At 51.1% G+C, this 23,081-nt stretch overlaps 1 protein-coding gene across 1 annotated transcript; it reads left to right on the top strand.

Annotated features, from left to right (window-relative positions):
* The first annotated feature begins 782 nt into the window (after window positions 1–782).
* LOC100520618 (ornithine decarboxylase) lies at window positions 783–19,344 on the top strand. The gene is made up of 10 exons (XM_084965705.1): window positions 783–826; window positions 7,592–7,775; window positions 8,517–8,690; window positions 9,402–9,574; window positions 10,168–10,302; window positions 11,290–11,455; window positions 12,584–12,731; window positions 16,622–16,722; window positions 18,315–18,532; window positions 19,287–19,344. Exons 2-10 carry the CDS (start codon window positions 7,593–7,595, stop codon window positions 19,342–19,344), a joined length of 1,356 nt encoding a protein of 451 aa, XP_084821831.1. The 5' UTR covers window positions 783–826; window position 7,592.
* The last annotated feature ends 3,737 nt before the right edge of the window (window positions 19,345–23,081 follow it).

The following is a 23,081-nucleotide window of genomic DNA, read 5'->3' on the forward strand; positions in this document are numbered from 1 at the left end:
GCCACAGCAACGCCAGGTCCGAACTAAGCCTATGACCTACACCACAGCTCCTGGCAATGCTGGATCCTTAACCAGCTGATTGAGGGTAGGGATCAAACCTTTGTCCTCACGGATACTAGTCGGGCTAGTCACCACTAAGTCACAAGCGGAACTCCTGCTTAGTTTTAAGATTGTTAAACACCTGAAATTCCCCCAGTGATGGCGTGGATTAATGATCCGGCTCATCTCTGTGGCATAGCTAGTTTGATCCATGGCCCAGAAACTTCCGGATGCTGTGGGTGCAGCAAAAGAAAACAAAACAAAACACAACAACAAAAAACCCAAAGAAAAAGAATGTTTGACAGTGAAGTGATCTTTGACTTACCTACTCCCACTTGTTGATCAATGGACGATGGGGCGGAAGGATTTTCGAAAGCGATGAACGTGGGTCTCCAGTGTGAGAACAGGAGCCCTCACTGGTGCCGGGACATCTCCTGGGCACAGAGTTGCTTGCTATTGGCGAGCAGTCTAGCAGGAGAATCAGAGGAGAACATTTTGATCCACATATATTGAGCAGCCAATTTAATAATTACCCTAATTTAGAGATGTCTGCAACCACGGTGATGTGATATGAACATCTGTGATTTCCACTGGTGGCAAAGACACCGGCTCATGTGGCTGTGGTTTGCTACCTACATTCATAATTGGAGAGAAAGATACATTTCAGTAGGAAGCTGGTAAAAATAAAAATGTAATTACTTTCCGATGTGAGTTCATGAACTTTCTGAATTCTCTCTGTGGTCCTCAGGTCAAGTAGGGACATCATCCATGGGCACCCCACCCAGAGGTAAGATTAGCATTACTCAACTTCTTTATTATTATTATTTTTGTCTTTTTGCCTTTTCTAGAGCCACACCCGCGGCATATGGAGGTTCCCAGGCTAGGGGTCTAATCAGAGCTGTAGCCGCCGGCCTACGCCAGAGTCATAGCAACTCGGATCCAAGCCGCATCTGTGACCTACACCACAGCTCTTGGCAACGCTGGATCCTTAACCCACTGATCAAGGCCAGGGATCGAACTCGCAACCTCATGGTTCCTAGTCGGATTCATTAACCACTGAGCCATGACGGGAACTTCTAGCATTACTCAACTTCTAATGGCTGGGAAATTCTGATATGATGGGGAAGATAGGCGATGGGTGCTGGGAGGCCACCAAGGACTGTCCACTGCATCCCACTTCTTTGGCTCTTTCCAGGAATGTGTTAAGATGGATCCTGGTTCTACCGCTGAAGGTTCTGCATCCTGGGACTGCCCCCCTCAGTCCTGAGCAAACCAGGACAGTTTCTGTACTCATCCAGCCTTCTCTGTACCTCCAGGCCTCCATGAGTTCAGGAATTTGGCCTCATTTATCTGAAATTCTACTTAAGGGGGCAGGGGGGAGCGTTTTGTGTGAGAGAGCAGGTTATAGTATCCAGGAAACTGTCTTTGTGCTCCAGTTTGGTCCATCTGGGTTTTATTCTCAAGGACTTGTAAGGTCATTTCAACTGACCACATGCAACTTGCAGGTCATGAGGGCGTCGTAAGATCGTCTCTTCCTTTTATTTATTTTTCTCTTTTTAGGGCCCCAGTCGCGGCATATGGAAGATCCCAGGCTAGAGGTCAAATCAGAGCTGCAGCCACCAGCCTCTGCCACAGCCACAGCCAACGCCCAGATCTGAGCCATGTCTGTGATCAATACCGCAGCTCACAGCAATGCTGGATCCTTAACCCACTGAGCAAGGCCGGAGATCGTACCTGCATCCTTGTGGGTACCAGTTGATCTCAATACTGCTGAGCCACAACAGGAAATCCCACCTCTCTTCCTTTTAGAATATAAAACCAGGGACAGCCTTGAGCTGTCAGAGAGCAGACACAGATGCTTCCTGAACACTGCAGGCTTAGCAGAGGACCTTTCCATGCTGGGAGCAAATCTGGGGCAAAGGCCTCAGTTTTCCTAACTAGAAATGGAATGACTGGGGGAGAGTACATTCTTAGCCTGCAAAAATTTTTGATAAGAGAAAGAAGGAAGTAATAACTTTTACTTGATTCTCCAGAAATAGGAACCCCCTTATTTCTGGCAGGAGTATACATTGGCGCCATCACTTTGGAGGGAAATGTGGCAACATTGGATAAGCTTGGAGATGAAAACACCCATGATCAGAGAAACCTAGGGGGCACGTACAAGGGTGTTTATTGCAGTTCTGCTGTAATAGTAAAAAATGCAAAAAACGTAATCCACACTCTGTTAAGGGTGGGTAAATAGCCTCTGCCTGGCTGCCAGGTAACTTTTATCAACCCAGTTTTGCAGATGAGGAAACCGAAGCTGAAACAGCACAAGGAACTCTTACAGGAAAGCCCCTGCATATGCCTAATATGTTCTTCCCTGTCACAGTCAAGTAAGAATTTTCTCACTACAGGGGAAGCAGGTGGAATTAAGAGATTATGAGTGATTATTGTAATCCTGCGTCTTATGCAAGGGCTACGGTTCCCTTTTTGAGGTCAGCTGAAGACTAATGGGGAGAATTATGTGGTCTCAAGGCCCTTTGTTGGATGCCTTTCTGCTGGTTAATTATGGGGTGGTTACAACTCCCCATCAACGTCCTCTGGTTTTGTCACCACGCTGGCTAAGGGCTCTGTTAGTGTCCACCTTGCCTTCAAGTGTGTGCACATCAGCGTCCCAGCTCAAGTAAAAGGAATCTGCCACGTCACCACAGACCCTGAACTTCTACCCTAAGAGAGACAATTGAACTTCAACCCCAGTCCCCTGGTTGCTCCAGCAGGGGTTCAGCTGTGGGCAGGGGGTAAGAACCCCCATTGACATCTCTGGCCTAGGAGGACTCTACCAGCTCTGGGGATCAGATGCTACTAGGTGAGTGAAGACCCCCCACCTTCAGATGAGAATAAGAAAATGTAGAGGAGCGGTTGGCATGGTAATGAACTGGGACAAAAGGGCTCCTTGTGGCTCAGGATTTCAGGTTCATTGGAACCAAGAACACAGTATGGTATGAAGGGGAAGTTAGTTTCTATTTGGCTGACTCTAAGATATTTGGAATTTCATTTGCTGGACCTGGGATTCCCAACAGATTTTTAAAAATTTTATTTTTTATTTTAGGGCTTCACCTGCAGCATATGGAAGTTTCCAGGCTAGGGGTCAAACTGAAGCTGCAGCTGCCGGCCTACACCCCAGCCATAGCAACACCATATCTGAGCCACATCTACAACCTAGGCCACAGCTGATGGCCACTCTGGGTCCTTAACCCACTTAGCGAGGCCAGAGATTGAACTGGTGACTTCAAGGATATTTGTTGGATTCCTAACCCACTGAGTCACAACAGAAACTCTCATGATGCCCTTTCTTTAGGTGAGAGCCCTGAGGTTAGAGAAGCTTAGAGAAAGTTTCTAGGTTTCTGGATTTGACTCACACTCAGGTTTGGAAGATCTGTGTTCTGACTGCTTCACCCAGGGCTGGACTGACACACATGGACCCACTGCATTTTAGTACTGTTGCAATGTCTCTTTAAATGAATAGTCTCTTTTAATTAATTAATTAATTAATTTTTTGTCTCGTCTTTTTAGGGCTGCACCCAGGACGTATGGAGATTCCCAGGCTAGGGGTCTAATTGGAGCTGTGGCCACTGGCCTAGGCCAGAGCCACAGCAACACCAGATCCGAGCCACATCTGTGACCTACACCACAGCTCACGCTAAATACCAGATCCTTAACCCACTGGGTGAGGCCAGGGATGGAACCCGCAACCTCATGGTTCCTAGTCGGATTCGTTAACCACTGAGCCAAGACGTGAACTCCAATAGTCTCTTTTAAAAACGTATTTTGAGATCTAATTCACATACCAGACATTTCACTCATTTAAAGTATACCCTTCCATGGGTTTTTGTATCTTCACCGAGTTGTGTAGCCATCACTGAGGTTTGAAGGTTTTTGTCACTCCAAAAATGAGTCCTGGACTCACTAACACTCTCTTCCCATTGCCTCTGGTGTCATATTTAAGAAACCATTGCCTAGGAGTTCTCTTGTGGAGCAGCAGGTTAAGGATCTGGCATTGCTGCTGCAGTGGCTTGGGTCACTGCTGTGGCATAGGTTTAAACCCTGGCCTAGGAACTTCCACATGCCTCAGGCACAGCCAAAAAGAAAAAGAAAAAGGAACCACTGCTAACCTGAGGACATGAATAAACTTTTATCTTGTCTTCTAAGTGTTTTATAGTTTGAGCTCTTATTTTGGGTCTTTCATCCGTTTTGAGTTAACCTGCCTGTATGGTGTGAAGTTTTACATGCGGGCATCCCATTGGTCCAGCATTAAATCCATATTCCTTAAATATCTTTTGAACATTCATTCAGGGGGAAGTTGTGCAGAGAGAGAGTAGAAGTATGAGCCTGCTGGTAGCAGGAGGCCCTGCTGGTGACCTCACCTCTCCTTTCTGTCTTAAGCAATTCAGTTCTGCCCAGACTTGCAGGCTTTCTTGCAAAGCAAAGGCCCTCTAGTGTATCAGGCCCGCCTGCTCCGAAAGCCAGGCCGATCATGAGAAGTGATAACATGAGTATCATCTCACCCCGTGTTATATACTGAAGTCTGACTCCTAATCTCGGGCTGAATTTTGGTGATGCTCAATTTTCTTCTCTGGCTTTTCACCTCTCCTTGCATTTGCTGGTGGTTTGGTGCCTTTGCAGCTTAGCGGACCCACCCTTGAATCTAACCCTTACCCACTGATTCCCATGAGCAAAAGGATGCATGATTTGAACAGGTGATGGAAGAGTGTTTCCAGCAAAAGAAAGCAAGCACTGTGAATTCTCTTGTAGCAGCAGTGGGTTAAGGATCCAGCTGTGGCTCAGATCGCTGGTGTGACGTGGGTTTGATCCCTGCCAGGGGAGCTTCCACATGACATGGCGCAGCCAAAAAGAATAAAAAGAAAGAAAGAAAGGCAAGCAAGCACCGCAGCCTTGGAGAGAGACGGAGTTAACCAGGCTGGGTACATATCTGGAGGGGTTGAGAAATGGAGCATCCTTCAGGGCTGTGTACGTGGGAGGAAAGGGGAAGCTGGCACAGAACAGAATTCCTTTCCATGTCCAAGTGCTTGCATGAGATCAGGACTGGATTTGAGATCATCTTATTAGAAGGGTTCCTTTTTTTCTGGATGCCACACTTTGCTCCCATTTCCCATTTTTACATCTATAAAATCATACTAGCATTTGGCATGTATTATACTTTTTTTTTTTTTTTTAAGGGCCGTGCCCGTGGCATATGGAGATTCTCAGGCTAGGGGTCAAATGGAACTGCAGCTGCTGGCCACAGCCACAGCCACAGCCACAGCCATGCCAGATCCGAGTTGTGTCTGCGACCTACACCACAGCGCACAGCCACACAGGATCCCTGACCCACTGAGAGAGGCCAGGGATCAGACATGCAACCTCATGGATTCTGGTCGGATTCATTTCTGCTGTGCCACAACAGGAACACTGTTACATTGCCTTCGAAGCTCAGCAAATTCCCACCTCCCCCCCCACCCCGCCCCGCCATTCTTGTTATTTTCATAACTGTTATATGCTGGCACTTGGCTAAACTCTTTGCAGGCATTGTTAGCTTGTTCATCTCATTTAATCCTCTTGCCCACCCTGTTGGTCCATATGGATGTTATGCCCCTCTATCTTGAGGCCCCCAGAGACAAGGTCATCTGCCTAAGGTCTTACAGCGCCTAAGAGGCAGAACTAGAAGTCGGTCCTACCTAAATTGATCTGGGGTGAGGGTGTGTGTGGGGAAGCTCTAGAAAAGCCTGGACAGCACCATCTTGTTTGGAATCACAGAAAGAAGGCCTTATCCAGCTCATTCTTCTCACCCACCGGTTTACAGATGCGGTTAATAAGGCCCCTAGAGTTTAAGGGATTTACTCCTGGTCCTAGAGCGAGTCTCTCACCGCAATCCCGGCTCCACCTGTTGCTCTTTCCTAGATGTCTCAGGCCTCAGAGCCTGAGGGTGACGGGGGTGAGGTGGGGGACCTTGGCTCTGGTGGGAGGGAAAAGGGTTGGCGGGCCCCAGGGAGCAGAATGCCAAGGCAGGGCTGGCAGAAGAGAGGAGTCAGGGCAGGAGCAGGCTGGCAGAGGGGGTGGGTCTCAGCACAGGGGTGGGTCTCAGCACAGAGGTGGGTCCAGTGCAGAGGTTGGTCCAGCACAAAAGTGGGTCCAGGACAGAGGTGGGTCCCAGCACGAAAGTGGGTCCAGCACAGAGGTGGGTCCCAGCATGAAAGTGGGTCCAGCACAGAGGTGGGTGTGAGTTGTCAGGAGATGTCAGGCAACATGCCAGAGGCCAGCTGGCCCCAAGATGATGGCTTCAGGCTGAGAGGGCCAGCATGTCACAGAGACCTTGTCAGCCCACATAAAGAGGAGGTGGAGCCAAGGAGGGGGATATGACTAGACACTGGGTGACACAGACAGCTCACTTGTCCATTCAGAGAAACTTCCAGCGAGGGATATTTAAGAGGCGCAGCACCAGGAGAGAGCAGCTCTCGCTCTGAGACAGTGGAACCAGCCTGGGACTGGAGTGTGAGGCCCGGTTCTACCCCCAGACCTCCTCCAGGTTTGCTGAGTCCTCTGGAGACCTCGGGGCCCTTGGGGGTTCTGTCTGTGCGGTGGGAAGTGTGGATGACAGGGTTCCCGGTGGGGGGGGGCTACTCTGACTCTTGCTGACCTTCCCTTGCAACAGGAGTTTGACCTCGCTCGGTGATCCTGTCGCGTGGGTGACAGGGGAGGGTTAGTTCTTGGGACCTGGGGGGTCTGGGCTGAGCAGGCAGGGCTGCCCAAGGTTTGGAGGGATGGCCTGGGCTGGTACTTGCTCTGGGCCTTGAGATGGGGGCAGGGGTTCTGCTCTTCCTGTGGGATTTCACCGAAGCCCAGACCCTGCAGATACCAGTCGCCTGGGCTGTGCCTGAGGAAGCAGGTCATGATCGGCACCAGGTGGGTGTGGCTGTGGTGTGAGGGCCACGGGGGTACAGTCCCAAGTGCAGAAGCAGAAGGACTCTGCCTGCAGGCCGCCCTCGCTTAGGTCTCAAGGATGCGTGGCTGGCAGCAGTTCCAGTGGCTGCTCTAGGGAGCCCAGGTGCCAGTCCCAGCTCTGCCACCAACCATTGGGTGGCCTCAGAAAGTCCCTTCCTCTCTCTGGGTCTCTCGTCCTTGTGTGTAGAATGGAGACTTTGGACCTAGATCATCTCATAGGTCCTGGCTCTGAGCCCTACAATCTGAAGATCCTGGACTTGACATGTATCATTTCTGCGCCTCAGTTTTCTCATCTATGAACAGGAGCACCTGTGTGGAGGAGCCTGAAAAAGGAATCCAACCCTCTGCTCTGTGTGCACGGCCTGAACATCTTGCTTGGTCCCCTTCCCCATCTCTGAAGCAGGCTGGGCAGGGCCAGTAGCCCATTTTGCAGATGGGAACGTTCACCAGCGCTCCATGGAGCTCTGTGTGGCTCAGTGGGAGGCTTACTGGCCTGGGAATTCTGGCTTCAGGGCCAGCGGGGAGCGAGGCGGAGGGAAGAGGCTGGGTCCTCAGAGCAAGCCCTTTCCAGGATGTCGGAACAGTGCCTGGCCGAGGGCTTAGGTGGAGTGCTCGGGATGAGCGCCCCTGTTGGGACCTCAAAGGAGAGTGGAGAAAGCCCTGGAAGCATGTGGCCAAAGGATCTCATCCTCCTGGAGCCTGGGGAGACTGCCTGGCAGGTGGTTCTGAAGAAGATCAGGGAGCTCTCCGATGGGGTAGGAGGGATGTGTCGGGAGGGGCAGCGGGGGAGAGGGTGAGTCTCCGACCCTACTCTGGTGGGCAAAAAATAAGACTTTCTGTTTTGTGGTTTTATGTCAGTTTCCTGCGTCTTATTCCTAGGCTCCGTTGTACTGGGGATGATGATACAATTCTGTCCCCTTCTAGCTCCCTCCCCACCCCATCACTAGGAGTTTTACCCACTGCCAAGCCAGTAGGTTGAGGGTTAAATCCAACTTCTTGTGGCCCTTTTGTCCCCCCCCACTTTTATTTTATTTTATTTTTTGTCTTTTCTAGGGCTGTACCTGTGGCATATGGAGGTTCCCAGGCTAGGAGTCTAATCAGAGCTATAGCTGCCACCTACGCCACAGCCACAGCCACAGCAATGTGGGATCTGAGCCGCATCTGCAACCTACACCACAGCTTACAGCAACGCCGGATCCTTAACCCACTGAGCGAGGCCAGGGATCGAACCCGCAAGCTCATGGTTCCTAGTCGGATGTGTTAACCACTGAGCCAGATCGGGAACTCCTGTCCCCTTGCTTTAAGAGCTAGAAGGTCTGGCATCAGATCCTGTACTTGCCGTGTGACCTTGAGCCAGTGATGTCCTTTTTCTGAGTCTTTGTTTCCCCACCTTTGAGATGGCAACAGTGATGGTTTTTACCCCATAGAGTTGCTTTGAGGATTAGATGAGACAAGCCACTCCCCAGCCTGCCCTCCCTCTTTCCCTGTCCTGGCAGGATGTCCAAGACCCCTTCATGGTGGCCAACCTGGACGTGCTGCCCAGACGCCACCAGCTCTTCCACCAGGCCCTGCCGAGGGTCTCACCCTTCTATGCTGTGAAGTGCAACAACAACCCCTGGGTGCTGCGTGTCCTGGCCGCCCTGGGCACCGGCTTCGACTGTGCCAGTCAGGTGAGCCTGGGCTCAGCTGGTTGCCTCGTTTACAGACCCGACCCTTCCTGGGGAACAAAAGCCAGTGGCCAGGATCCCGGAGTTGGGCCTGCAATGCCAAGAACAGTGGCTGATACGTGTGATCCTCACTTGTTTTGGAAGGAATACATGAATGAACTATGAGTGGTTCACCTTCCTCTGGTCCAGGTGACTAAGGCAGACAGGCTAAGGGAATGAGGGAAAGCATAAGCTTGAAGCCACAGTCCCCTGTCCCAGCATAGCCATTTCACCTGAGTTTCTGTTTTCTCATCTTTAAAATGGGGACAGGAGTTCCCGTTGCGGCGCAGTGGAAACGAATCTGACTAGTATCCATGAAGACATGGGTTCGATTCCTGGCCTCGCTCAGTGGGTTAAAGATCCAGCATGGCCGTGAGCTGTGGTGTAGGTCGCAGACTCGGCTCAGATCTTGCATTACTGTGGCTGTCGACCCCTAGGCTGGGAACTTCCATATGCTGCAGGTGCAGCCCTAAAAAACAAAAGTAAAATAAAATAAGAACAACTATACTTTCCTTAGAATAGTCTAGAAGCCTAAAGAGCGTGATTTGTGCTCGGTACTCTGCACAGTAGGGGTTCGGTCAAGGGCAGCCCCTTTCGCTCATACCCAGGGTTCCTGCCCCCAGAGAGTAAAGAGGCAGTGGGGCAGCCCCTTACTCTGGCTGTCACCCATGCCAGGGGGAGCTGGAGCAGGTGCTGGGTCTGGGCGTGCCCCCCTCACGCATCATCTACGCCAACCCCTGCAAACCTGTCTCGCACATCCTGTACGCCGCCCACCACGGGGTGCAGCTCTTGACCTTTGACAGCGAGGAGGAGCTAATCAAGGTGGCTCAGCACTACCCGGGGGCCAGGTGAGACCAGCAGTGGGGTGTGGACAGGCGGAGCAGACACAGCAAGTCTGGGGCTCCGGAGATGGGGTTGAGCTGCAGGAACCAGGTGGAGGTGGTCCCATGCAGTGACTGGCACCAGCCCCCAGGAGCAAAGAACAAGGATTTGGGTCAGTGGCCCGATGCCTTCCCTGCTGCACACTGGTGCCCATGTCTGCATGGACCCTGGGCAGAGCCTTGCATTAGGGGGTCTGGCATTAGGCGACCTCATGGCAAAAGCTCTCCCCCTGGAGTTGGGGAGACCAGGGCTCCCATTTCAGATTCATTTGTCACATGCTGTGTGGTCTTGGGAAAGTTATTTAAATAGCTGATCCTGTGGCATGGAGGCATGTGGAAGGTATATTTATAATTGTGTCCTTTTCCTGTTTTTCTTGCCTGGGCAAAAGTCTTCAATTAGTGGGCATTCATTCCTTGGGACACTGTGGCTGGTCAGTCTGGAGGAACTAGGCAGGGGTGGGTGGGAAGATGGAGGGGAATTGGGGATGGGGTTGAACACATCCAGGCCTCTGGGATCATGTGCCTAAGAAACCCTCGGTTCCCTCATGCCCTTGTCCCAGGCTGGTCCTCCGGCTGTGGACCCAGGACAGCGAAAGCATCTTCTCTCTGAGCACCAAGTTTGGGGCCAGGCTGGAGCTATGTGAACATCTGCTCAAGTCCGCCAGAGACCTGGGGGTGGCGGTGGTTGGAACCAGGTAAGTGCGCTGGCTTTCCCTACCTGGTTTCCACGGCCTGTCTCCAGCCTTCAACTCACTGAGTGCCCTTCACTCAGTACTGGTGCCTCTGGACCTCAAGATGCACATCTGTCCTCAGTGAGAAGCTGAGTGCTATTTGGGACTAGGGTGGGGCAAAGGAGGCACTAGCCTTGGGAGCAAAATTTAAGGGGATGCCAAAAAACTTAGAACTCATAGATGAATAACATTTTAATACCATATTTGAATTTTTTTTTTTTTTTACAGTTGTGTCTGTGGCATATGGAAGTTTCCAGCTAGGTGTAGAATCAGGGCTGCAGCTGCCAGCCTACACCACAGCCACAGCAACGCAGGATTTTAACCCAATGAGCCAGGCCAGGGATCAAACCCTCAACCTCATGGATACTATGTCAGCTTCTTAACCCATCAAGTCACAATGGGAACTCCTGAAAAAATTCAGAAGTAATGCAAAAAAATTCATGAGGAGGAAAACATCAAAATTTGAACTAAAGACGGGATGGGGGGTTTCTGATTTTTCCTTGTTCTTCAGTGTTCCAATCACTGTTACCAATCTTATCTTTATTTACATTCATAATATTTCATTCATTATGGGTGTTTTTGAATAAATTTTGCTCTTTACAGCTATGGCATTAAATGTTATTTATCTTGATTACTTAGTATTACGGTGCCCCCAGGACTTTTGCACTGGCTATACCCCACCTGGCCCTAATAGGTTCCTCTGCCCGCCCTGCTCGTAGGTGTGGGGATTTGGGATTCTGAGCACATACCTTCCAGGGGGGAAGAGGAGGGGAGCCCCTGCAATGGGGCCCTTGGAGGGGGCAGCTAAGAGAGGTGACCACCACTCAAGTTCACCATGAGTGCCACGACTCAAGGGTGACCATACATCGATGTTTCTGACTGTGCCTCTCTTCCTACTGACCCTTGTGTTTTCATGTGTGCTTCTCTGCATGTCACTTGACATGTGTTCAGCTTCCACGTTGGCTCCAGCTGCCAGACACCCAACAGTTTCAAGCAGGCCATTGCCGACTGCCGGTGTTTGTTTGAGATGGGCCTCAGGATCGGGCATGACATGAATTTCCTGGACATCGGAGGGGGCTTCCCTGGAGAGGAGGGCCTCGACCCTAAGTTTGAAGAAGTAAGGGGAGGATGAGAGGGAGCTGGTGCCTCAGCCTGGGATTAGGGGACAGAGTCTGTGTGTTTGTGCACTGGGAGCTTGTGTAACAGTGAGTCGTACGTGTGTATGTAGCTGGATTTGTCTTTTTGAGAGCTCTTTGTCTGACAATATTTACACGGTCTATGAGCATATATGAGAAGACGTGTGTATCTGGCTCCGTGTCTTTCTTTAGACACATTAGTTGCTGTCTCCAGTTAAGCTATAGTCAGGTAGGAGTTTGCTGTCCCTGAGACTGGGAACATTTCATCTTTGCTGACTGTGTATTAACTTATTTTTATTTTTATTTATTTATTTAGTCTTTTCTTGGGCTGCTCCCATGGCATATGGAGGTTCCCAGGCTAGGGGTCTAATCGGAGCTACAGCTGCTGGCTTACACCACGGCCACAGCAACTCATCTGCAATCTACACCACTGCTTAAGGCAACGCTGGATCCTTAACCCACTAAGTGAGGCCAGGGATCAAACCTGAAACCTCATGTTTTCTAGTCAGATTCATTAACCACTGAGCCATGACGTCTTTGCTGACTGTGTGTTAATTTAAATGGGTCCAGATTCAGACAACTCAGGGTGCTATAGCCTATACACTTGCTGTTTCCCCTTGAATGAGTTACTTCCCCTCTCTGGGCCACAGTTTCTTCTTTCTTCCTTTTTTCCTTCCTTTCCTATCCTTCCTTCCTTCCTTTCTTCCTTTCTTTTTTTTTTTTTTTTGTCTCTCTAAGTCTGCACCCATGGCATATGAAGTTCCCAGGCTAGAGGTCCAATCAGAGCTGCAGCTGCCGACCTGCACCACAGCCACAGCAATGTGGGATCTGAGCACATCTGCGACCTACACCACAGCTCACCGCAACACTGGATCCTTAACCCAATGAGTGAGGTCAGGCTTCGAATCCATGTCCTCATGGATACTAGTTGGATTCGTTACCACTGAGCCACAACAGGAACTCCCTGGGCCACAGTCTCTACCTGTTTCCTCCCTAGCAAAATGGAGATGATAACACGTCCCCACAGTGCAGTCCAGGGAATGGAGACAATGCAGGTAAAGCCCCTGCATAGGGCCTGGCCACATTAGGGGCTGTGTCTGTCCTTGCAGATGGCAGGAGTGATCAACGCCACCCTGGCCCAGGACTTCCCCGAGGGCAGTGGTGTCGAAATCATCGCGGAGCCTGGTCGCTTCTACGCAGCGCCTGTCTGCACGATCGCTGTCAACATCATTGCCAAGAAGGCTGTGGTGCAGCCCGGTGGGTGGGCAGGCCAATGTCTAAGTGTCCCCTGGCCTTTGGGGGGCGGAGGAGGGTGGGCAGAGGGTCCGGGCTCCACCCTGGAGTGCCTAATTAGCAGGAAAGAAGCTTCAAAGGGGTATAGGAATGAACCTGTTAGTATCACTTTTTTTTTTTTTTTTTTGCTTTTTAGGGCCACACCCACGGCATACGGAGGTTCCCAGGCTAGGGGTCGAATTGGAGCTGTAGCTGCTGGCCTACACGACAGCCCCAGCAACGCCAGATCCGAACCGTGTCTGCAACCTACACCTCAGCTCATGGTAATGCCAGATCCTTAACCCACCTATCGAGGCCAGGGACTGAACCCACAACTTCGTGGTTCCTAGTCGGATTTGTTAACCACTGAGCCACAACAGGAACTCCTAGTATCACTAGTTTGTTGTTCTCAACTAGACTGAGAGGTGAGAACCAAGACAGAGGGTCTTCATTCTTCTTAAGTAGCTAATGGATTTCTATTTCGTTTATGGAGGGGAAGTCACAGAAAACAGCCCATGAGGTTCATGGACACCATTGTGCTAGTGTGCAACTTAAACTTGCCCAGTAAGCGTTTTCTAGCAGGTATAAATTCTTACACCCCAAAGTATAATGAGTAAATACAAATTCTTACAACAAATCAGAAGGCTATAATGTTATCATGGCTTGAAGGTTAAGGGTGACACCTACAGGGTCAACCTTTGACAATAGAGGTCAACCACCGCAGAAGAGGTTTTTTGGTTGGTGGTGGTGGTTTTTTTTTTTTTTTTCTTTTCGGCTGCACCTGTAGCATGTGGTAGTTCCCGGGCCAGGGATCATATCCAAGCTGTAGCTGTGACCTATGCCACAGCTGTGGCAACGCCAGATCCTTAACCCACTGTGCCACAGCAGGAACTCCTAGAAGAGTTTATGATTGTTATTTTTGTGGCAGGGGTAGGCTGGGTTTGCTCCTCTCACAAAGCGAGCTAATCAGAAACTACATTTCATGACGAGATAGAGAGTGTGAAGAGATCTCCCTCGCTGGCTTAGTCCTCTTTATTCTCTGTGGCTTTCTGATAACTGATATCTAAATATTTATAACTTCCTTTATTCTCCTCCCTTATCCTTTTTTTTTTTTTTTTTGTCTTTTTAGGGCTGCACCTGTGGCATATGGAGGTTCCTGGGCTAGGGGTCTAATCAGAGCCAAAGCTGCCAGCCTACGCCAGAGCCATAGCAATGCCAGATCCGAGCTGTGTCTGTGACCTACACCACAGCTCACAGCAATGCTAGATCCTTAACCCACTGAGCGAGGCCAGGGATTGAACCCACCACCTCATGGTTCCTAGTTGGATTCGTTTCCACTGTGCAAAGACGGGAACTCCCTCCCTTGTCCTTTTGTTAAATGATTGGCCCACAGCTTTGTAATCCCGAAGGCACTTGTGTCAGCTGATTGCGTTTCTTCGCAAAATGTCCCATGAAGGAACATGGCGAGAGGAAGCAGAAGGTTTCAAGCCATCCTCTAACTGTAGCATTGAGGGGACTTATTATTTTTATTCGCACAATAACAAGAGCTGCCGATTATTACGTATCTACTATGTGTGAAATACATATTTTATCTCCTTTCTGCTCCACAGCCCTGTGAGGTAGTTTGAGGTCATTCCCATTTTGCAGAGAGAGAGAGACACTGAGGCTCAGACAGAGAAAGTGACTTGTCGGAGGCAGCGCACCTAGTTGATAGGGCAGCTGGACCTGAGTCTGACGCAAAGGCTGGTGCCCTTGGCTTTGCAGAACTTGCCAAGCAGAGCTGAGCTCTTGACCTCGGGGATGTCTTGACTCCCTCTCATGACTTAGGGCCAATTCGGGGCTGTGGCAGCAGGAGACGGGATCAGTGCTAGACGCTGGGAAGAGGGGAGGGGATGGTGGGAAGTAGACCCAGAGGGAGAACATCAATATTCAGGAAGATCTGGGCATCTAAATGCCCAAATGCGACACGGTGCCCCCGGTGTTAACAGCAATCAGTGCAAAGTCCCAAGTTTAGATGTTCTAAGGACAAAGGGAGCATGGCTGTGAAGACACTGGCTGGGCAGTAGATCCCATCCAAAGGATCTGGGGGTCATAGGTGATCACCAGCTCAAACCACACCAGGAGTAGGATGGAGCTGGGGAGAAAGCTGCCTTGCACTTACTTCAGCAACATCCACAGAGGTAGAGTGTTTCAACGGAGGGGGGTGACAACTGTGCTGCATCCTTTGCTTGTCAGAGTCGGGTACTGTTTTTCAGTGTACCTGGGGTTTGTTTGGTCAGGTTGTGTAAGACCAGGAAATAACTGTCACGAAGGACAAATTTTTGCTCACAATTCCTAGAAACCAGAGGCCTGGCCCTGTGGGCAGGGCAGTGAGAGGAAGGGCCATGCCTGTCAGGACACAGAAGCATCAAGGGGAAAGCCTGGTGATAGCCTCTGTTGTGGTTTTACTGGGAAGGAATGGATGAGGTGCGGTGAGGCAGGGTGAGCTGGAAAGGCAGGTTTGGCTTTGGCCAGTTTGAGTAATTTTGGTGGGTGGGTGGCGGGTGTAAAGACTGCCCTGGGGTCCTTAGGGGTTTTGGCTCGAGCTAGGGGAACTCCATCCAAGAGGCTGTTTGTGGCATGGGCGCTAGATTGCTTGGCCTGCACAAGAAAGGCACATGTGTAAGGCAGTTGTTTGCTACCTCTAGGAAATAACCAGCCCAGGGAAGAGCAGTCTCTCCAGGATCAGCAGGGCCCCCGGTGCCAGAGCATCAAGGATACAGAAAATGGAGTTCCCGGAGTTCCCATCATGGTACAGCAGAAACAAATCTGACTGGGAACCATGAGGTTGCGGGTTCGATCCCTGGCCTCGCTCAGTGGGTTGAGGCTCTGGCGTTGCCATGAGCTGTGGTGTAGGTTGCAGACGCAGCTCGGATCCCGCGTTGCTGAGGCTGTGGCGTAGGCTGGCAGTTGTAGCTCCAATTCGACCCCTAGCCTGGGAACCTCCACATGCTTCAGGTGCAGCCCTAAAAAGCATAAAAAGAAAATAAAATGGAGTTCCCATCGTGGCTCAACTGGTTAAGAACCCTACAGAGTGTCTGTGAGGATGCAGATTTGATCCATGGCCTTGCTTGTTGGGTTAAGGGTCTGGTGTTTGCCATGAGCTGTTGTGTAGGTTGAAGATGTGGCTTGGATCCCACGTTGCTGTGGCTGTGGCATAGGCAGGCAGCAGAAGCTCTGGCTTGACCCCTAGCCTGGGAGATTCCATATGCTGCAGGTGTGGCCCTAAAAAAAGAAAAAAAAAAAAGAATACATAACATAAGAAAATGTGGTTTAGAGGGTACCCCTTTGAGGAAGAAAACTGGCAAATCAGCCCATCTGTAGGAAAAAGCATGACGGAATCGTGTCACGAAAAAACTATTGCTCCCAGTTTTGGCTCATGTAGCAGGTGCTCGGGGAAGCTGGTCTAAGGTGAGGGCAGAGAACCTGAGCCCTGGGTCCTGGGGACAAATCCCAGCCCTGCCACAACCTCCTGTGTGACTTCTGATGAAAGTCCATTTTCTCAACTGTACTCAGAGTGTAGTTAAAAGGATTAAGTAGTTTAATACATGTAGAGAGCTTAGAACGATGCCTGGGCTTATATCTCATGGTATGTTAGTTATATTATCATTATAATTATTATTAGGAGGAGGAGGAACATTCTTATGGGGGAAGCAGAGAGGAACATTCTTATGGGAGACAGTCCCCAGTTGTGCATGGCTTCAGGCACGACGTCTGGAGCAGAAAACGGGTTATCCAGTGCTGGGCAGAGGGTCAGGCCTCCCCCAGGGGTGCTGGGCTCGGATGTTGAGGATCGGCGTTGAGACCCGGCTGAGCTCACCTCTGCCTGCTCACAGGAGGCCACCGAAAGCTGCTATACTATCTCAACGATGGCTACTACGGCGACTTCCGTGTCTTCCTCCGGGATCCTGAACCCAAGATACCCATTGTGGTGAAGGTTCGGAGAGCTTTGTGGGGTCCTGGTGCCTCCTGGACCTGACCTGAGACTACTGGGTCCAGCCCCCTGCCCCAAGAGGCCAGGTTCCTGCTTGCGAGGGGGAGAGGTGGAGGAGCTCAGGTTATCAGTGCTCTGGCAGATGGCCACAGCATGTGCATGTACTGGGATGTGCATGTGTGCCCGTGTGTACTGGCATACGCTCTTCTGTGTGTGTGTTTCTCTGCATGGACCTGTCCATGTGCACCTGTGCAGGAAGGCGGACGTCTGATCCATGAGTCTGTAGGGGTGTGTGTGTGCATCTGTTTGGCTGTGTGTGTTCCCATGTACACCCCCTCTATATCACTGCATTTTTGGATCCAGAATCCTTGAATCTTTTTTTTTTTTTTTTTTTTTTTGCTTTTTTGGGCTGCACCTGCGGCATATGGAGGTTCCCGGGCTAGGGGTCAAATCAGAGCTACAGCTGTTGCCCTACACCACAGCCACAGCAATGCCAGATCCAAGCTGCATCTGCGACCTACACTGCAGCTCACGGCAACGCCAGACCTTTAACCTACTGATCGAGGCCAGGGATTGAACCCGCAACCTCATGGTTTCTAGTCGGATTCGTTTCTACTGTGTCACAGTGGGAACTCCAGAGTCTTTGAATCTTGGCTCAACTTTTTTTTTTTTTTTTTTAAGGGCCATACTCTAAAATGGAAGTTCCCGGCCTAAGGGTCTAATCAGAGCCATAGCCACCAGCCTACGCCACAGCCAGAGCAATGCCAGACGTGCGCTGCCTCTGTGACCTAGCAGCAACACCAGATCCTTAACCCACTGAGCACGGCCAGGGATTGAACCCACATCCTCATGGATACTAGTCAGGTTCTTAAGCCCCTGAGCCACAATAGGAACTCCTAAGAGTCCTTGAATCTTGGAGATGCAGGAAACTTAGGAGGTAGAGATTCTCAAACTTTGTTTCACCTTCGAATCATCTAGGAAGTTTTAAAACACCCCTATGCCCAGACCATGGTCCAGACCATTGATAAAGAATTTCTCATGGGTTGGGACTCTTGCACAGTCCTTTGTTAAAACTCCTTAGGCAAGAGTTCCCGCTGTGGCTCAATAGGATCGGAGGCATCTCTGTAGCACTAGGACACGTGTTCCATCCCCTGCCCAGCATAGTGGGTTAAAGGATCCAGTGTTGCCATAGCTGTGGCTGGGATCCTGGTCTGGGAACTCCATATGACTGGGGGTGGCCAAAAAAGAAAACAAAAACAAAACCAACGAAAATTCCTCAGGCGTTTCCACTGTGTAACCAAGTTTGAGGCTCAGTATTTTGAGCAATTATTGAATAAAACCTTCCCACTTTATAGTTGAGAAAACTGAGGTCCCATCTGCATCTGCACCTGTGACTTGGCAGGAATATGTCTCTAGAACACAAGCTCCATGAGGGCAGGGTTGAGAAGTGTCTAAGACATAGGGACCACCCAGGAACTGGTCAGTGTGGGTGAATGACAGAGGGCATACCCTGCCAGCTGGGTGGAGGGATGGGCAGGGGAGGGCTCTTCCTTCTCTGACCCCCCCATCCCCCGCCCCCGGCCATGTCCCTGCAGGAGCTCGGCCCGGAGCCACCGCTCTTCTCCTGCATCCTCTTCGGCCCTACGTGTGATGCCTTTGACAAGCTCTTCTTGGAGGAGCTGCAGCTGCCGGAGCTGAACGTGGGTGACTGGCTGGTCTTCCCCACCATGGGCGCTTACACGAATGTCATGACCTCCACTTTCAATGGCTTCCCTCCCGCCTCCATCTGCTGCACCGTGGGACCTGAGCTCAGGTGTGCGGAGGAGGAAAGGGGCTGGGCAGTGGGGGGCTCTCACCAGGACCTGAACTTGGCAAGGGGAGCTGATGGCTGAGTTTTGGGTGGCTGATGGTTGCATCACAGGTGCAGATGCAGATGGGACCTCAGTTTTCTCAACTATAAAGTGGGAAGATTTTATTCAATAATCGCTCAAAATACTGGGCCTCAAACTTGACTGCACAGTGGAGACGCCTGAGGAATTTTTGTTGGTTTTGTTTTTGTTGGTATCTTTTGTGGATACCCCGAGGCATACAGACTTCCCAGACCAGGATCCAAGCCACAGCTGTGGCAACCCTGGATCCTTTAACCCAGGCCCAGGAAATACCCTACTCCCCACACTGGCCCCAGCAAAGCCCACAGTGTCAGGCAGACCTTGGACCCTGGCCTCTGCCTAGGGAGTTGACCCTGTTACAAGCTCTCCCCAGGAAAGTCCAAGGTGGCCCACCTGGGCGGCTCTGACAGCCCTGACACTTAGATGCCTCTGCGGGCAGACAGGCGGCCCTGCAGCCCCACTGACCCTTGGTCCCATGGCCAAGGCTCCCCATCCCCACCCCTGCTCTGCACTGATCATTTTGGCTGCTCTCCTCGTTCCTTTCTCAGATGTCCCTTCCCCACTGGCTCCAGGCTCCCTCACAGCCTCAGGATCCCTTCTGGGCCCAACCTAGGGTCTCCCTCCTGGGGAGTGGGGGGCGGCTCTAGAGCACGCGTTTACGGGCGCATCCCTCCACAGGAGCCTGCTGGAGTCCGCACTGCAGACTGGGACATGGCCGGAATGGAGGCGCTTCTGACATCTCGGTGCGCCCACGGGGGGATGTTTTGGGGGGGTACTGGTGGGGAGGACCAGCATGTACTGGGGGAGCACCAGCATGTACTGGGGAGGACCAGCATGTACTGGAAGGGAGGACCAACATGTACTGGGGGAGCACCAGCATGTACTGGGGGAGCACCAGCATGTACTGGGGAGGACCAGCATGTACTGGGGGAGGACGAGCAGATACTCGGGGAGCACCAGCATGTACTGGGGGGAGGACCAGCATGTACTGGGGGAGGACCAGCATGTACTGGAAGGGAGGACCAACATGTACTGGGGGAGCACCAGCATGTACTGGAAGGGAGGACCAGCAAATACTGGGGGGAGGACCAGCATGTACTGGAAGGGAGGACCAGCAAGTACTGTGGGGGGGGACCAGCATGTACTGGGGGGAGGACCAGCATGTACTTGGGGTTGGGAGGGGACCAGCATGGAGGACATAGGTTCAGATGCCTCTGAAATGATGAGGCAACCTCTAGGACTCGACTGTTTCTCTCTAAGTGGGCCTGAAGCCTAGGTTAGCTCTTCTGGGCAGCAGACCCCCCCCTCCCTACTCCCTACCCCCCAGACCCCAGGGTGGGGCTGAGTAAGGAACCTGTGCTTGTCACAAAAGTGCCCCTGGAGGCCATGCCCTGGAATGTGAGGCAACTGGCCTTGACCAGAACCTCAAGATGCTTTGGTCCCTGCTTTCATCCAGTTAGTGGCTGCTGCATTGTTCCAGAAAGGTTTACGTGAACCATGAGCACCCACTCTGGTGCAGAGAGCCCTGGCGTTGGAGTCAGACAGGGCTGGAAGGAATCCAGGCTTCACCACATACTGGCAGTGTGATCAGAGCCACCATTTCCCCATCTGTGAAATGAGGATTTTAGCATCCCCCTTGCAGGGGTGTTGAGAGGATTAAGTCAGACATGCAGATTCTTGTTCAAGGTCAGTTCATGTACCACCTGCCTCTGGTTGGCCCTGATTCTGGGCCTGGCCCACTCAAAGGCCACTCCTGCCCCCCTGTCTGGGCATCCTCAGGGAGCATGCACAGCATCTGGCCCTATAGCTTTTGTCTTTTTCTAGGCCCACACCCACGGCATATGGAAGTTCCCATGCCAGGGGCCAAATCATAGCTGTAGCCACCAGCCTACACCACAGCCACAGCAACATGGGATCCGAGACATGGCTGCGACCTACACCATGGCTCACGACAATGCTGGATCCTTAACGCACTGAGTGAGGCCAGGGATCGAACCTGTGTCTCATGAATACTAGTTTGGTTCGTTACAGCTGTGCCACCACAGGAACTCCTGGCCACATAGTTAATGGGCTATTTGTGTGCCTCAGAGCTGGCTTTGGCTTTAAGAAGAGCCCAGGTTGGGAGGGTGGATGGACAAGGTATGGATCCAGCCAGTGCTGAAACAGGGCAAAAGTTATTGCTGTCCCCAGGGTGCACTAAAACCTTAACAACAATACTTGAAGAGTTCTGAGCTCAAAAAGAGAACGTCGTCTTCCAGGGAAGGATGTTGACAAGGGCGGGAACAGGGACACAACGGGAGGACCAGTCACATTCCCACAGGGAGAGAAGGGGGAGTGGGCCCCAGGGGCTAAAGCCACCCACCTTGTGTATCCCTTTTAAGCTTCACCTGAAAAAAACAAGACATTCTTTGATCCCCAGCCTCTGCAAAGGGTCCGCCTTGTCTGCCAGAAGCAGCCTTCCCAATCTTGCGTCTGCCTCCCCATCTCGGTCGAGATCAGAGGACTCTGCCAGTATCCTTGGGCTAGAGAAATTTCTTCCCTGGACACCTGAGGAGAAGGGAAGGGCATCTGCAGCTCTCAGATCATGTGTTACTTACTTTTCTCCTCCTATAGCCTGAAAACATCCACGCTTACCTCCCCAGAGGTGTCTGGAATTACGAATATGAGTGGGTTTAGGGGAAAAATAAAATTATATTCAGATGTAAGAGATGTTGGTATGTTTTGTCTTTTGCCCTCTGGATGTGGTCCTATATACTTGTGGATAATCTTCCATGCATCCATGCATCCATCCATGTATTCATTCACCCACTGATGCATCCACATATTCATTCATCCACTCATCCATCCATCCACTCATCCATTCATCCATCGATCCATCAATCGATCGATCAATCGATCCATCCATCCATCCATCCATGCCTGGCACTGTTCCGGGCACAGGTGACACGTGATAAACAAGATCGGCAGGAATTCACACTCATAGAGCTTACCTTCCAGTTGGAAAAAGAGTATAAACAGACACACAAATCAATGATAAAATGAAGTGGAAGCAAGACGTGCTGTGAAGAAAAATAAAACAAGCAAGGGGAAAAGTGAGTGACAGAGGACAACGCTGTATTAGGGAGGGCGCCTGGGGAGATCTCTCTGAGGATGTAGCAGGTGAGCAGAGACTTGAAGGGAGCAGGTAGTCAGCTGGGTCAAAGAGTCCAGGCATTGGAAACAGCAAGTCCAAGGCCAGGGTCTGGAGAGTGTTCCTCAAAGGCAGGGGGAGAGCCCTGTGTGCGGGAGCAGGGTATGTGAGAGGAGGTATTGGGAGAGGAAGCAGGAGGAGAGTTGGGGGCTGCTCTTGTCCAGTTAGGGGGTGGGTGAGGTCCTGGTGGGTTTGAGCAGGTGAGGGCTGTGAGGGATGCAGGGAGCCCTTGAGGGGTTCCTGTCAGTCTTGGGAAAGGATCGTGGTCACTGGTCACGATGGTCACGGTGCAGGTGGTGAGAGCTGCCAGGGTCAGCACAGGCTGCAGAGGTCAAGTTGAGAGAATTTTCTGAGGTTAAGAGGCAAAGAGAAGGAGTCAAGGAAATTCCAGGGCTTTGGGCTGGAGCTGCTGCTACACAAATGGAGATGCTGGGAGGAGGAGCAGGTTAGGAGGGATTAGAATGGAGAGTTCCACTTTGGACAAGTCAGGTTTGAGAAGCCTATTCAACCTTCAAGTGAGGTCAGATCCAAGCACTGAATTTTAGGGCAGTGCTTGGGATGGCAGATACGAGCATGGATCGTGTGTGGTCCACGCTGGTTGGACTTTCCTGGGGCCACCCAGCCCATCCAGGAACTGAGCGTCCATAGAGACACACATCATGAGAGCTGAGGGAAGAAACATCCCTAGAAGGAGGGAGCCCTCAGCTGTGTCAAATTCTGCCCAGAGGGGGTGAGGTGAGGGCAGAACGGTATTGGGAAAACGAAGGTCGTCGATCTTACCCAGCTGGTTTCAAGGCCAAGGAAGGTTGGTGGAAGTGGGGCTGCGAGAGGATGGGAGAGAGGGTGGGGTGTGAGCACCTCTTCCCATGAGCTGTAATTGTGTTGTAAGAGGAGCAGGAAATGGGAGAGGACCTGGAAGAGGCACCTGTAGAGTTGAGGAGGGAGAGCTTTTAAAATTATTTTTTAAAATTTATTTTATTGAAATACAGTTGATTTACAATGTTGTGCTGGTTTCTGGTCTAGAGCAAGATGATTCAGTTATACATATAGATATAAAATAGTTAGCATTTGTTAATCCCAAACTCCCAATTCATCCTTCCTCCGGCCCCTCCTGCCCCATGGCAACCATAAGTGAATCTGTTTCTATTTCAAGATAAGTTTATGTGTGTCATATTTTAGATTCCATATATAAGCGGTGTCATATGGCATTTGTCTTTCTCTATCTGACTGGCTTAGTATGATAATCTCTAGTTCCACCCATGTGGTTGCAAATGGCATCTTTT

The sequence above is a fragment of the Sus scrofa genome, chromosome 6 (genome assembly GCF_054392235.1).
Source record: "Sus scrofa isolate SSC_HxYL_T2T_F1_AM1 chromosome 6, Sscrofa_HxYL_maternal_Yorkshire_Landrace_v2.0, whole genome shotgun sequence".
In the NCBI taxonomy this organism is placed as follows: domain Eukaryota; kingdom Metazoa; phylum Chordata; class Mammalia; order Artiodactyla; family Suidae; genus Sus; species Sus scrofa.